Source organism: Carassius auratus, unplaced genomic scaffold, assembly GCF_003368295.1.
Source record: "Carassius auratus strain Wakin unplaced genomic scaffold, ASM336829v1 scaf_tig00216862, whole genome shotgun sequence".
Classification (NCBI taxonomy): Eukaryota; Metazoa; Chordata; class Actinopteri; order Cypriniformes; family Cyprinidae; genus Carassius; species Carassius auratus.
The window spans coordinates 50,761-66,137 of NW_020528773.1; the positions used below are offsets into that span (position 1 = coordinate 50,761).

General features: G+C 44.0%; 2 protein-coding genes across 3 annotated transcripts; both read left to right on the plus strand.

Moving 5' to 3' along the window:
- Positions 1-2,274: 2,274 nt before the first annotated feature.
- On the plus strand, positions 2,275-6,843 carry LOC113099096 (putative SCAN domain-containing protein SCAND2P). The gene is made up of 2 exons (XM_026264173.1): positions 2,275-3,474; positions 6,786-6,843. Exons 1-2 carry the CDS (start codon positions 2,353-2,355, stop codon positions 6,786-6,788), a joined length of 1,125 nt encoding a protein of 374 aa, XP_026119958.1. The 5' UTR covers positions 2,275-2,352; the 3' UTR covers positions 6,789-6,843.
- Positions 6,844-8,968: 2,125 nt separating this feature from the next.
- LOC113099099 (uncharacterized protein C19orf44-like) lies at positions 8,969-15,354 on the plus strand. Of its 2 annotated transcripts, XM_026264176.1 has the most exons (9): positions 8,969-9,120; positions 9,151-9,257; positions 12,453-13,055; positions 13,132-13,348; positions 13,464-13,540; positions 13,621-14,026; positions 14,633-14,722; positions 14,865-15,031; positions 15,164-15,354. In XM_026264176.1, exons 2-9 carry the CDS (start codon positions 9,171-9,173, stop codon positions 15,251-15,253), a joined length of 1,737 nt encoding a protein of 578 aa, XP_026119961.1. In that variant the 5' UTR covers positions 8,969-9,120; positions 9,151-9,170; the 3' UTR covers positions 15,254-15,354. The 2 variants fall into 2 exon arrangements, with proteins under 2 accessions (XP_026119961.1, XP_026119962.1); XM_026264177.1 differs by having other exon boundaries at positions 9,120-9,257; positions 12,485-13,055.
- The last annotated feature ends 23 nt before the right edge of the window (positions 15,355-15,377 follow it).

The following is a 15,377-nucleotide window of genomic DNA, read 5'->3' on the forward strand; positions in this document are numbered from 1 at the left end:
AACAAACACAAACAGAACAAAACTAATTTGAGAAACATTTTCTTCATTGGTTCACTTAAAAGCTCATGATAGCGATGATTAAAATATCTGAAAAAACTTGACTGTTCTGTGCTTTTTATTTGGTTGTGTGTGCATCCTCCCCTAACCTCCCTCACAGTTTCATCTTTTTTTTACATCATGAAAATCAACAAGGCTTTGCTGAACTTACATTTTCAAACTTAAAACCAGGGACAGGCAAAGGTCAGGCGATCAGCAAACTTGCTGATGCAAGGAAAAAACACACAAGCGGTGAACAATGTTCAAGTCAAAACCACTGTAAATCAAGAAGAAATAAACAGGATTGCTAATGTGCATCCATCCACACTTGGGTTTTTGAGCGTTTTCCAAAAGTTGCTCATCCACGATGAAATTATAACGGTGTAGAAATGTCAGACGTGGAAGGGCTGTAGTGGCGTTGTTGTGTGACATTAACTACTAAACTATTTTTACAAAAAAACATTTTTTACAAACTTTAATTCATACTAAAACATTTCTACTTACCATACATTTGAAAATATTAAGGATATTAAGGATCTAAGTAGGCCTGTATTAAGTCATTTAGTTGCAGTATGTTAAATTACAAATAGAAAAGCAAAGGCAGTTGTGAATGTTTATTAAACAAAAGAAAAGCAACTGAAACAGCGGTCACCGGCCGATGGGGCAAACTCTGGACTGGAGAATTCAGTGGACAGGGGAGCGCAGTTGAAGGCCAAGTGAGAAGATCAATGGGAGAAAACATTCTGAGAAAGATCCACAGAGGCAAACACAGAATCCAGTAGGCACAACTTAAATCAACACCAGGCAGGCAATCAGTAACAGAAACAGATGCACGGTGACTAGCATGAGCAGACAAGAGAAAATAATCCCACAAAGAAACAGCGGAAACTAAATAACAGCCAAATGAAAGGAAAGAAACACATGCACATCAACTGAGAGCAACCAATAGAAACAAAAGAAAAAATTAGAGAAGAGAGAAAGATCAAACTTGGTTCCTGACAGATACATCACATTAGTTCATAATCCTAGTATAGTGTTGCAGTTTATGCTAAAGCTTGACACTTAAAATCTCATGTGAATAATCATGTAGCCTACACTTTTATTCTATTTTTATTTTAACTCTTTTTATTTTATTTTAACGCTGTGATAAAAGGATAGCATATGCCGATTGATAGGGACAAAAGTGGAGCGAAGCCAGGTATGAGTCTCTTAATTGAAACTTTGGAGTTCAGAAAGGCTCTTTAAAGTGCAAATATGAACTTCCAACTATAATAAAGATTCAAAATGTAACCTGTAGGTTCTATAATGATCCACTGATTATTTGGCACATGTAATTTAATTTTATAATCTTTGTTGTAGCAGGGTTCTTATATATGACCTGTTTTCATGGCTCCTTTTTGAACCTTATAAGATGAACTGTACATTTAACAATTTTTTATAAATGAAAATGTCAGAACAGGGATGCTCATATTAACTGTTTAACCGTTAACCAGAAGTAAAAAAAAAAAAATATGTAAAACTTGACCTATTACCACTGTCAGTTAAAACGGTTAAAAGGTAATATTAGAATAAAATAAATGACCTCAAGTAAACATATTTAGCATTATGTAATGTTGGACTAATTTAAACACTATCTGCATCATGACGTAATTATAATAATCATCATAACGCATTAATAATGCATGGTGCACTTAGTTAAAGTAGTTTTGCCATTTATTTGCTCTTAATCTTTAATTATTAGTTCTACAAAATGTGAAAAAAAAAATGATCAGGGTCACAAGGCAAAGAGGAGCAGAAAAATATCAATATACCATAGAAGTAAAGATCACAAGTTAATGACTGTATATTAGCCCTTGAAATGTATGCAGTATTTTGAAATAGCCTTTTTAAGAGTGTGGCGAGGGGGGCGTGGTTTAGCGGAATCCGCAACGGGAGAGAGACGGAGGGAGCAGAGCGAGGCGTAAGTAGGTCAAATGCAATTAACGAACACGTGTGTTTGATTGCAGTAATTGGCGTGGAGAGACCGGATATAAGCCGAGTCACCGCAGAGAGAAGGAGAGAGAGACACGCTGGGACCTCGTTCTGCACTAGGGAAGCTACAACAGTGCTTTAAAGTTATTGAAGTTATTGACCGTGTTTAAGCAATCGTTTGCTGTCTACGCCCAGAGGGCATCGTGTTTTTCTTATTTTGTATTACTGAATAAACGAGTGTCCCAGCAACAAGCCGACCCCTGCCTTCTTCCTTCCTATTGAGACTGTGTTGAACCTTGTTACAGTGGTGCCGAAAACCCGGGAAGGAAGAAGAGCATCGCCGCCATGCAATCTCCGTCAGGTACGCCATTTGCGGACATCATCCAGTCGCTCGCCGGTCTTCATCAGGAACAACATCAACACATGCTGGCGATCAAGGAGGAGCAGGACAAACGCTTCGAGGCGCTCCTCCGGGCCCAGCATGAGGACCGCGAGCTATTCCGGAGCTGGGTAGACCGGGAGGCCCGGGCCACCCCTTCGTTTAAAGACCAGACATCTCCTCTGCCGCTCAACAAGATGGGGCCTCAGGATGACCCGGAGGCCTTCCTGGACCTGTTTGAAAAATCGGCAGAGGCTCGAGGGTGGCCCCCTGCGGACTGGCCCCTGCGGCTCATTCCCCTGCTGTCCGGGGAAGCGCAGGTGGCCGCTCACCAACTGCCAGTCCAAAACCTCCTGGCCTACCAGGACCTCAAGCGTGCCATCCTCCAGCGGGTCGGTCGGACTCCGGAGCAACATCGCCAGAGGTTCAGGACTCTAACCCTGGAAGAGTCTGGCCGGCCCTTCGTGATGGCACAGCAGCTCCGGGATTCCTGCCGCAAGTGGTTGATGGCCGACAGTAGTGACGTCGAGGACGTGATCGATCGTGTGGTACTGGAGCAGTTCGTGGCCAAGCTGCCAAGGAAGACAGCGCAGTGGGTCCAGTGCCACCGCCCGACGTCGCTGAACCAGGCCATCCAGCTGGCGGAAGACCAAATGGTGGCGTGTCCAGGGGTCGGCGACCCCTTACCATCTGCTTCTCTCTCTTCTTCTCTCTCCTCCCCTCCCCTCTCTCTCCCTAAATCTGTCCCTCTCCCCAGGTCCCGTGGGGGGCTTCCGTCGAAGCTAGCCCCGAGGTGGAGGACGAATTACGGGGCTGAGTCACCAGCAGGTCCCAGGGCTCCTCCCAGGGGTGGGACCTCGCCCATGGGATCCGTTCCCCAGGCCCCGGCCTCTCCGCTCTCTCCTCGCCAATCGCTTGACCTACTTCCTGCCGCCAGGGTGGCGGTAAAGTCTGGGCCGGCCTGTTGGCGTTGCGGGGACCCAGGGCATTTTATCGATAGGTGTCCGGTGATGGAAGTGGGGACGTTGATCCGGGTCCCCGACGCGCCAAAGGCTGCCCTCGATCAGGCTGGCTTATACCAAATACCAGTGAGTATCAGGGGGGGTACATATCAGGCTTTGGTGGATTCGGGATGTAACCAATCCTCCATCCATCAAAGCCTGATTCATCCGAAGGCATTGGATAATAGCCGCATGGTTAGGGTTCGGTGTGTACACGGGGAAGTGGTGAATTACCCTATTTTGCCTGTGGATATTAAATTTAGGGGAGAAAAACATAGAGTAGAGGTGGCCGTTAACCCGCACCTCAGGCATCCGATAATTTTGGGTACGAATTGGCCCGCGTTTAATGAATTATTGGGGTATTTATGTTCGGATGGCTCTTGGGGGAAACAAGGGAGGGATGGAGTAGCGGTTGCGCAGGTGGGAGAGGCTGAACCGGAACCACCGGAACCTGTTGCAGGGGAACCGAGTGCTCCCGAGCGGAACATCCTCCCGGAGCGCGATGATTTTCCCCTGGAACAGTCCCGCGATGAGACGCTAAAAAATGCTTTTGACCAGGTTCGCTCGATCGACGGACAGCTTCTCCTCCCTGACCAACCGCTCTCTTATCCTTACTTTTCAATTTTAAAAGATAGGTTGTATCGGGTGACCCAAGACACCCAGACAAAGCAAGATACAACCCAGTTGTTGATACCTAAAAGCCGCCGGGAAATGCTTTTCCAGGCGGCTCATTGTAATCCAATGGCCGGGCATTTAGGGCAAGCGGCTACACTAAACCGTCTCATGGCCCGCTTCTTCTGGCCGGGCATTCACGAGAATGTGCGCAGATGGTGCGCGGCTTGTCGTGAATGTCAGCTGGTGAATCCACCGGCCACCCCAAAAGCACCATTGTGCCCCCTTCCATTAATGCAGGTCCCCTTCGAACGAATTGGCATGGACCTCATCGGGCCATTAGAGCGGTCAGCACGAGGACACCGCTTTGCATTAGTTCTGGTGGACTATGCAACGCGATATCCTGAGGCAGTGCCTCTCCGCTCTATTTCCGCGAAGAGTGTGGCGAGTGCACTGTTTCAATTAATCTCCCGGGTGGGGATCCCAAAGGAGATCCTCACCGATCAAGGCACGGCGTTTATGTCACGTACTATTCGCGAGCTTTATGAATTATTGGGCATTAGATCGATTCGAACAAGCGTCTATCACCCACAAACAGACGGGCTGGTCGAGCGATTTAATCGCACATTAAAATCCATGATTCGTAAGTTCGTTCAGGAAGACGCCAAAAATTGGGATAGGTGGCTAGAACCCCTCTTGTTCGCTGTACGGGAGGTCCCGCAAGCCTCCACGGGGTTTTCCCCCTTCGAGCTTCTTTATGGGCGCCAGCCCCGCGGGGTCCTTGACGTCCTTAAAGAAACTTGGGAGGACGGACCTTCTGCTAGCAAAAACGAAATTCAATATGTCATGGACCTGAGAACAAAACTCCACACGTTGGGGCGGCTATCCATGGAGAATTTGTTGCAGGCTCAAGACAAACAGAGTCGGTTGTACAACAGGGGGGCTAGGCTACGTCAATTTGCACCGGGGGATAAAGTGCTTGTATTACTCCCTACCTCTAGTTCAAAGTTACTCGCGAAGTGGCAAGGACCCTTTGAGGTCACACGGCGGGTTGGGGATCTTAACTATGAGGTAGCTCGAACGGATAGGGGCGGGGCACATCAAATATACCACCTCAACCTATTAAAAAAATGGTCTGAGGCGGAATCAGTGTTGCTGGCGACGGTAGTGAGTGGGGAGGAGGATCTCGGTCCAGAAGCGAGTTCAAAATCCCAATCTCTCGCTCTGGCCCCTGGAGGAGACCACCTCTCACCATCGCAGCTCACTGATATCAAGTCCATTCAAGCAGCCTTTGCTGATGTGTTCTCGCCCCTGCCTGGTCGAACGAATCTCATTCAGCACCATGTTGAGACCGAGCCGGGCGTGGTAGTTCGCAGCCGGCCGTATAGATTACCTGAACATAAAAAAAAGGTGGTTCAGGGGGAGTTAGAGGCAATGCTAGAGATGGGAGTAATAGAAGAATCCAACAGTGACTGGGCGAGCCCGATCGTCTTAGTACCTAAAACAGACGGCTCCGTGCGGTTCTGTGTGGATTATAGAAAGGTGAATGCTGTGTCAAAATTTGACGCATATCCAATGCCCCGGGTGGACGAATTGCTTGATCGGCTAGGCTCGGCTCGCTTTTACTCGACGCTGGATTTAACTAAAGGTTATTGGCAGATCCCCTTGTCTCCCATGACCAAAGAAAAAACAGCTTTCACCACGCCGTTCGGGTTACACCAATTTGTCACTCTTCCGTTCGGGCTATTCGGGGCTCCAGCCACGTTTCAGCGTCTCATGGACAAAATTCTCCGTCCGCATGCTGCATATGCCGCCGCCTACCTGGATGACATCATCATCTACAGTGGGGATTGGCAGCGACATATGCAGCATTTGCGAGCGGTCCTGAAGACGCTGAGGAGGGCTGGGCTCACGGCTAATCCGAGGAAGTGTGCAATTGGGCGGGTGGAAGTAAGATATCTGGGTTTCCACTTGGGTCATGGACAGGTGCGTCCCCAAATTGATAAGACGGCAGCAGTTGCAACTTGTCCAAGGCCTAAGACCAAAAAGGAGGTTAGACAGTTCCTGGGGCTGGCAGGGTATTATAGAAGGTTTGTACCTAATTTTTCGGATACTGCTAGCCCGCTGACTGATTTAACTAAAAAGGAGGCACCAGATACGGTCCAGTGGACGGAGCAGTGCCAGCAGGCTTTCACCCAGTTAAAAGCTGCCCTGTGTGGCGGACCGCTCCTGAATGCACCTAACTTTTCTCTCCCCTTTATCTTGCAGACAGACGCGTCGAACAGAGGGTTGGGCGCAGTCCTGTCCCAGGAGGTGGAGGGGGAAGAACGGCCGGTGCTGTACATCAGTCGGAAGCTCTCTAAGAGAGAGACGATGTACAGCACCATAGAAAAAGAATGTCTAGCGATCAGGTGGGCTGTTCTTACCCTCCGTTATTACCTCCTGGGGCGGGAGTTCACCCTCTGTTCGGACCACGCTCCTCTGCAGTGGCTCCACCGCATGAAAGATACCAACGCGCGGATCACCCGGTGGTATCTAGCTTTACAGCCATTTAAATTTCAGGTGATCCACAGGCCGGGTGTACAGATGGCTGTGGCTGACTTCCTCTCCAGGAGGGGGGGGGGGAGGCTGCAGGCCGGACGGCTCCCCGGCCTGAGTCGGGCGGTGGGGGTATGTGGCGAGGGGGGCGTGGTTTAGCGGAATCCGCAACGGGAGAGAGACGGAGGGAGCAGAGCGAGGCGTAAGTAGGTCAAATGCAATTAACGAACACGTGTGTTTGATTGCAGTAATTGGCGTGGAGAGACCGGATATAAGCCGAGTCACCGCAGAGAGAAGGAGAGAGAGACACGCTGGGACCTCGTTCTGCACTAGGGAAGCTACAACAGTGCTTTAAAGTTATTGAAGTTATTGACCGTGTTTAAGCAATCGTTTGCTGTCTACGCCCAGAGGGCATCGTGTTTTTCTTATTTTGTATTACTGAATAAACGAGTGTCCCAGCAACAAGCCGACCCCTGCCTTCTTCCTTCCTATTGAGACTGTGTTGAACCTTGTTACAAAGAGTAAACAGCTTCTTTAATTTTACTTGATTTTCTTTAATATAAATATATACTTCTGTAACGTTGTTTTCATTTCAGTTAAATTACTGCCTGCTTTTAATTCACCAAAACATGACTAGGATTATAATCTAGCAGTCATAAAATTAAATAATTAAGTTTAAGTATGCCAATTTATAAAATCCAAAATCTCGCCCAGGCCACCCACATTTTAGGTTACTTTTTTTATTTTATAAAAACTAGACACATTGTGCACTAAGGGAGGCCTGCTATTTATTTTTTATGTCTGACGGAAAATAGACTTTTTTAAGGTGCTTCGACAAGACAAGAGATATCATTTATTGGACCAAAGAACAGTACACAGAATTTAGTAGACTACAATCTGCAACTAGACGGATGCACTGTTACTTCCTCTACAGACAAAAATCTGTGTGTCATATTAGACAGCAACTTGTCTGCATTTGCATTTTTCCATCTTAGAAACATTTCCAAGCTACGAAACATGTTATCTGTTTCTGATGCAGAAAAGCTAGTTCATGCATTCATGACCTCTAGACTGGACTATTGTAATGCACTTCTAGGTGGTTGTCCTGCTTCGTCAATAAACAAGCTACAGGTCGTCCAAAATGCAGCAGCTAGAGTCCTTACCAGGTCAAGAAAATATGATCATATTACCCCAATTTTACAGTCTCTGCACTGGCTACCTATTAAGTTCCGTATCAGTTACAAATTATCATTACTTACCTATAAGGCCCTAAATGGTTTAGCTCCTGTGTACCTAACTAGCCTTCTACCACGCTACAACCCATCACGCACCCTAAGGTCACAAAACGCTGGACTTTTGGTCGTTCCTAGGATAGCAAAATCCACTAAAGGAGGTAGAGCTTTCTCACATTTGGCTCCCAAACTCTGGAATAGCCTTCCTGATAATGTTCGGGGTTCAGACACACTCTCTCTGTTTAAATCTAGATTAAAAACACATCTCTTTCACCAAGCATTCGAATAATGCATCTCATAATTTGTGACTGCAGTTGTATCTGATCAAATGCGCATTATTAATTTTTAGCTTGGGTTAAACTAATGAATTTTACTTTGTTGGAACAGCATATACACTAATTATGTCTCTATTTGTTTCTCTGTTTTGCCACAGACTTTACATCCCGTGGAAAACTAGGATTTACACAAGCTCCAGTCTGGATCCAGAACACCTGAGAAGAGATGATGCTGACCCTCAGAGGACCTCAGATGATGCTAACCCTGAATCAACAAACAGAACTAACAATTATTGCTACTTACTATGCAATCACACTTTAATTGCTGTTAATTGTGTTCATTGTCTGACTATGCCTTGTATACAATTTCTGAAAATTCCTGTCATTTGCACACAAACTGACAGTACCCACTTATAAGATACTACTAAATATTGTGGAAACTTAATTTTCTGTTAATCATTCTGGAATGAATTGTATTGTAAAAAGCGCTATACGTATAAACTTGAATTGAATTGAATCACTGAATTCAATGATGAACTGCCTTTAACTGAAAAATGAGTGTCTACTATTGTCATTTTGCATTATTGACACATTATTTTCCTAATGCTGTAAAGTTGCTTTGACACAATAATAATGTTAAAGATGACTTGACTTGACTTACATATATATATATCCTTTAAATCGGAACGCACCTGTTGTTGTTTTTTTATTAGGGGGAGTTAAAGTGCTATACTTGATTTAACAAAAATAAAAACAAAATACTAGAAATGTATTTTCCTCAAATATTATCTACCGTATTTGAAGGAAGGTTTGCAGATGTTTCGTTATGAAACTACATTTAATCTACGCAATAAATAACGATTAAAAAAGATAACGGTTGGGCTATAAATCAGACATGTCGAGGAAGTGAAACCAAAAGATCCCCATCCACTTCCGGTGATGTCGGAACGCTCGCCACGTTGTCATGGAGTCATGTTGTCGTAAACATGGAATTAGACAACAACTATGCGATTTGCTCGGCTTCAATTGAGACAAGGCTTTTTGATGCCGTGTTGTGTTTATGTTATGCATGTGAAAAAGACTGTGTCTAGTTTAACAAATTGTCGATGTTTACTAGATAGTCAAGATGTGGAGTCGTGGAGGAAGGAGTTCAGCTCTGGACCGAGCGAAGGCTCATCTCGCTGGACAGAGAATCTCAAACAAAAGAGATGCGGTTAGTGTGTTATATAATTGCCTTACATTCGATATGAAACCAAAAACAACGCCGTTTACTTTATTAATACACGTTTCTGGTGTTATTATAGACGATTCGTCACGTTAATTCCATATCTTAATTGTTTGTTATAAATCTTAAACGACTTTACTTTTCAGTTGACGTCACCGAGGCCGCGCAGTATTATCACATCGCTTTTTAGTCATTCGTTTAGCCGTATGTAAGCCCGTTTGTATGGAGTGATATTCCGGACATTATTCAAAAGGAATTGCAAATTGTATAAAATGTGACAATCCAAATGCAAATCGCGCATTACCGTTTGCATTTTCATTTAAAGGGGGGGTGAAATGCTCGTTTTCACTCAATATCCTGTTAATCTTGAGTACATATAGAGTAGTACTGCATCCTTCATAAATCCAGAAAGTCTTTAGTTTTATTATATTCATAAGAGAAAGATAGTCTGTACCGATTTTTCCCGGAAAAACACGACCCGCTGGAGGCGGAGCTAACGAATCACGAGCGCGAGTAGGCTTTTGCGTTGAGAGCATGTGGAAGCTGTGACATTACCGTGAGGGAAAACCCATCATCCAAAACAAACCATGGCTAACAGTCAGATTCAGCCGTTTATTTATGATCCAGAATCAGATCCCGAGGCTGAAACTGAACGAGAGCAGCAGCAGCAACGACTCGCTCCGAGCGGGGCTCGAAGCCGGGTCTCTGGCATGGGAGAGGACGCACTAACAAGGAGGCAGAGATATTTTGAGCAGTTTTACTCACCGCCTGCGGTTCCAACACACGATAGTGACCGTTTTTCCTTGGGATTGCATCATCCTTAAGAAATAAACGATACGCAAATCCGTCGTCAAACTGGGCCTTGTGAACAAGCATCTTCGAAATGCAGGGAACAAACAAAAACACTTGCACAACTCCGTTGATGCTCTGTAAAAATAAACTCCATCCACTGGTCCCTTAATGCTGTTTTTTTTTTTTGGTAATCTGTGCAGGGTTGTCTTGCCCTGGCAACCAAAAACACACTCCTTTTGTGACTTTTCACGAAGCTCTTGCTTTGATCAGTGAATCGCTCTGATCAGTGAAATGTCTGTGCTGCTCAGCCTCGCTATACGGGAGCGCGTGCTCTTCCGGCAGAAGTGCCTCAGGACCCATATAAGGAAATTCAGCTCCATCTAACGTCACACAGAGCCATACTCGAAAAAAACTTTCTGAAACTTGTGACAAACCGGAAGGAGTATTTTGGGAACAAAAATACTCCTTCAAATGTACAACTTAATTTTTGAAACTTTGTCCATGTTTAGCATGGGAATCCAACTGTTTAACAGTGTAAAAAACTCAGTATGCATGAAATAGCATTTCACCCCCCCCCCCCCCCCCCCCCCTTTAAGCGAACACGCAGTGTCTGCCAAATTTTAAATGGAAATGCAACGTCTGTTTGCAATTGTGGTTCCCATATCTTACCAGCTATGAGCCTGTCATATTTAAATAGTAATATTAATTACCACATTTGCTTTTTCACTCTCTCTGCACCAGTGGTGGACGAAGTACACAAATCAAGTACTTGAGTAAAAGTACAGATACGAATAATAAAATACTACTCCAGTAAAAGTAAAAGTACTCCTTTTTCAATTTTACTCAAGTGAAAGTACAAACCTTGTCTGCGGTGTAAAAACACCCCTGGCCAAACGGGGTGCATCTCTTCCCCTCTTTGATAATTACTGTAGTTACCATGTTCTGAACATCACATCCTTTCTTTTCCCAGATGTAATCTATCTATCTATCTATCTATCTATCTATCTATCTATCTATCTATCTATCTATATATATATATAGATAACCACCTATATATATATATATATATATATATATAGGTGGTTGAATAAAAATATTTGGACATTATTTATAAAAATTACCTCAAGTTAAAATTACCATCAGCTAAAATATTTACTTATTTTCAGTACCGTTCTGAATAAACATTCATGTCTGTCTAACGTTACTCGTCTAAAAAAAAAAAAAAAGCCTCAAGTCCAAATATTCATTTATCACCAATTAACTGTTTGACAAACACTTCCTGCTTCGAGATCTGAATTTAAAAAAAATATCAAACATGCTCCGAAGTCCCAATCTGAATCAACCGAGTCGCCAACAGGCTCCGAAGTGCCGATCTGAACCAACCGAGTCGCGAACATGCTCCGAAGACCCAATCTAAATCAACCGAGTCGCGAACAGGCTCCGAAGACCCAATCTTAATCAACCGAGTCGCGAACAGGCTCCGAAGTGCCGATCTGAATCAACGGAGTCGCCAACATGCTCCGAAGTGCCGAACTGAATCAACCGAGTCGCGAACAGGCTCCGAAGTCCTGATCTGAATCAACCGAGTCGCGAACAGGCTCCGAAGTGCCGATCTGAATCAACTGAGTCGCGAACAGGCTCCGAAGTGCCGATCTGAATCAACCGATTCGCGAACATGCACCGAAGTGCCGATCTGAATCAACCGAGTCGCGAACAGGCTCCGAAGTGCCGATCTGAATCAACCGAGTCGCGAACAAGCTCCGAAGTGCCGATCTGAATCAACCGAGTCGCGAACATGCTCCGAAGTGCCGATCTGAATCCACGGAGTCGCGAATATGCTCCGAAGTCCAGAAGTCCCGATCTGAATCAACCGAGTCGCGAACAGGCTCTGAAGTACCGATCTGAATAAACCGAGTCGCGAACAGGCTCCGAATCGCCGATCTGAAAACTTCGACCAAAGAATGTAAAAAATAATTTTATTTCTCTAATAACTCTAACTCTACAACTCTATGAAAGACTCAGATCACGTATCTAAAAATAAATCGCTATAGTAAAAGAGAAATAATAAGAGGAGTGAAGTTTCCTACCGCTCTGCTGTGTTTGGTCCTCAAGCGCGTCTGACGCTCCGCAGCGCGTCTCCGCCCCTCACACGCGCGTTTACAGCGCTAAATTAATCATCTTTGCTAATTATTATACATTTACTTCATTGTCAGCTTCAGGTACTTCATTTATTATTGTTCAATGAACTGTTTGAAACAAAAAAAGGTTGTATTTCAGTAATAATTCTAAATTATCAAAATAAAATATATAAAATAAATAATAAAAAATATGATTTTCAGTTACAATAGTTAATCCTAAATTCCGACATTAATAACTTACTCGTTTACCCAGGAGAACTCTGGAAAATTTGTGTCACCATCCAGGCAGATGCAATTCCAGGATTTGAGCGGAGTCTTTTCGCCATCAGAAAGTGAAAACCAGGACCCTGTGAAGACTACGACATTGGAGAGTTTCGGCATGGGTGGTGGAAGCCGATTTCTGAAGAAGGCCTCCAAAGATGCTACTGGAGACAGCGTGTCGTCTGCTCCTCAAAGAACTCCTGCAGAAACATTCATACCTCAACGCAGTTCACAAAGCACAGCTTTGAGTAAGCTAGCGCTCATCGAGAACCGCATCAGAAACCAGAAAACCAAAAGCGATGGCCCTAGTATCCATACAAACCTCTCAGAACCACAAGAGACACATATATCTTTACAGTCCAGCAGTGATCTGAGCATGACAGGGAATCGCTTTCTAAAGATGAGGACTGTGTCCGCACCTCGAGGGGAGAAGGTTCCTGAGAGAACATATAGTCTGAATGAACGTAGAGAAAGGAGAGTCAGTTTAGACAGCGACAAACAGGACATGCGAAGACTTCTAGGAGATTCTTTTAGTTTATCAGAAGGTTCCTTGCAAAATGCAGCAAGGAAAAAGAGTCCTCAACCAGTTAAAAAGGTAAAATTGTTCTTTGACCCCAGTTTACTCGTCTGTCCTATAATTTTAAACCAGTATTACTTTCTTCTTTTTCCAGTTTTACAAGAAGAGCAGTGAAAAGTCCACCGTTCCCACCCATCAAAGTCTATCTCCTCCCCCCAGCAGGCCGGAGTCACACATGGTCCGGTTTACTGAACATTCAGTGTCCTCTGAAACGGATCACAGTGAGATCCGGTCTTTGGATGATCTTTTTCCTGTTGCTGCGGCACCTTATTCTGATGATACTCTGAGCGAGAGGAGCGCAGTATCGGATGGTAAAGCACCTGTGGATTCAACATCTAGCAATCTCCTGAAACCTTTCTTAACTATTGTTACATTTAATTGTTCACTGTGTTTTAAACATGTTTTCTCTTGATGATCTTCCCACAGATTTCAAACTGAACGTAATGACATTGGATGATCTTGCCCCTATACCATTTGAAGCAGCTGAAATCTCACAAGAAAAGGTGTGTTGAACATATCATATCTAAACATAATTTACGCAAGAGTTTTTAAAACTGAAAAACAGTGTCTTTAAAAATCACAGAAAGAAACACAAGCCAGTCAGGACGGCCGAAACAAGAAGTCATCCAACATTTCAGAAGTTGCTTCACCACCCACACCAGAAGAGGCCTCGTTTGCCTACGAGAGTGATTTTGAGAGTGAGATCTGTTCTGAGGCGCTTCAGAGCGCCAGTGAGATCTCCGAACGTCTCACAGATAAAGACAAAGATGCCTCACTAATCAGCGAGGCCCAGTACAGCTCATACAAATCCCAGGATGACGATGATCGTAATTTATCACAATCATCGTCATCCAGTTTCCACTCAGACTCTACCTCGAGGTCTACCTCATCAAATGCAACAGTCACACATGGGCCCAGTCCTGATCATCACGTGAAGGAGGTTGCAGTACAGACTCAGGCGGATGGACTAACTTACACATGGTCTTCTGGTAGGTTTACATTTATCTGATACTTCAGTCAAGTCAAACTAACGAAAGCCACCAGGAACATGTCTAAATCATATTTGAAAGGGGCGTCCCTCAGGGTTATAGTTTAGGACCACAGTCATTCTTGTTCTTACAGAAATCTATTTGGGAGAATCTTACGAAATCCATCAAGATTATGTCCAAGATTTTATTTGAAACTCCATTTTTGGGGGTCATCCCTCAGGGTTAGTTTTTAGGACCACTTTGATTCTTGTTTTGAGGATAATTTATTTTAGGTGGATCTAGCAAAAACTGTCAAAACATGTCTAGATCATATTTTGATCATTGCTTTGGGGTGTCCCTCAGGGACAGGGTTAGAGTTTAAGACCCCTTTCATTCTTATTTTGAGGAAAATTAATTTGGGTGAATCTAACAAAAACGGTCAAGGACAAATCTAGTTCATATTTTATCTTGACATCAAAAGAAAAGAGAATATTTGTTTTGCATCATGACTATTTTCATGACATTTTAAGCACATTTTCCTCCAAAATTCCCATTACCATACTGGCAAACAACCTAGAAAGACATGTTTTTGTGAAACCCACCCATTTACGTCAGCATTTTTTTCAGGCATGGCTGCTGTTGGTCCGTCACTGGGCATGAAGTACGTGGACCCCACTCCAATAGCCAGTCACACAGTCAGCGCTGAAGCCATCGAGAGTAAGAATTACAATATGATTTACATGCTTTAGGTTTAAATAACCTTGAAACACAAACATCTCAAGTGGTTAATATAAACAATCGGACCATTTTAATTCTTTGCTTATAAGTTGAACTAGCTCATTATCTTCCATGCTAACAGGTTTGACGGCGTACAGTCCTGCCGTTTTAGCACTCAACGACATGTTGCGGCAGCAGCTGGCCCTTACTAGAGGATTCATCGACTCCACCAGACGTCACTACACCTCAATGATCAGGTCACTGGAACCCGCCGACTACAAATACACCACACTAGAAGATACAAAAGAGGTATGATTTTGACGAGGAAAGAAATCGAGGCTGTGAGGGTTAGATAGACATCACTTGTGACGAATTTATATATATCAAATAATTTTATTTTATATGTTAAGAATTTGCTAACAGGTCTTTATTTTGTTCTAGTTCATTCGTGCTCACAGGCCACCCAAACTGAGCATTGAAGACGCTTTAGAGGAAGTTCTACAGGAAATGAGAGACTACCATTACAGTTGAATAAACCGATGATCAACGTTTTGGATGCATCATCCATAGATTAATAACAGCCAAAATTGTTTATGCAATAATGTACATAAAATAAACAGGTATTTTTCAGTATGTTCACTGTGCTTCACTTCAA

Excerpts from the sequence above, each read along its gene's own strand:
- LOC113099096 (XM_026264173.1), top strand. The coding sequence starts at position 2,353 with ATGCAATCTCCGTCAGGTACGCCATTTGCGGACATCATCCAGTCGCTC.
- LOC113099099 (XM_026264176.1), top strand. The coding sequence starts at position 9,171 with ATGTGGAGTCGTGGAGGAAGGAGTTCAGCTCTGGACCGAGCGAAGGCT. Across the intron at positions 9,258-12,452 it reads TCTCAAACAAAAGAGATGCG|GAGAACTCTGGAAAATTTGT; the intron begins GTTAGTGTGTTA and ends TCGTTTACCCAG. Across the intron at positions 14,027-14,632 it reads AACTTACACATGGTCTTCTG|GCATGGCTGCTGTTGGTCCG; the intron begins GTAGGTTTACAT and ends CATTTTTTTCAG.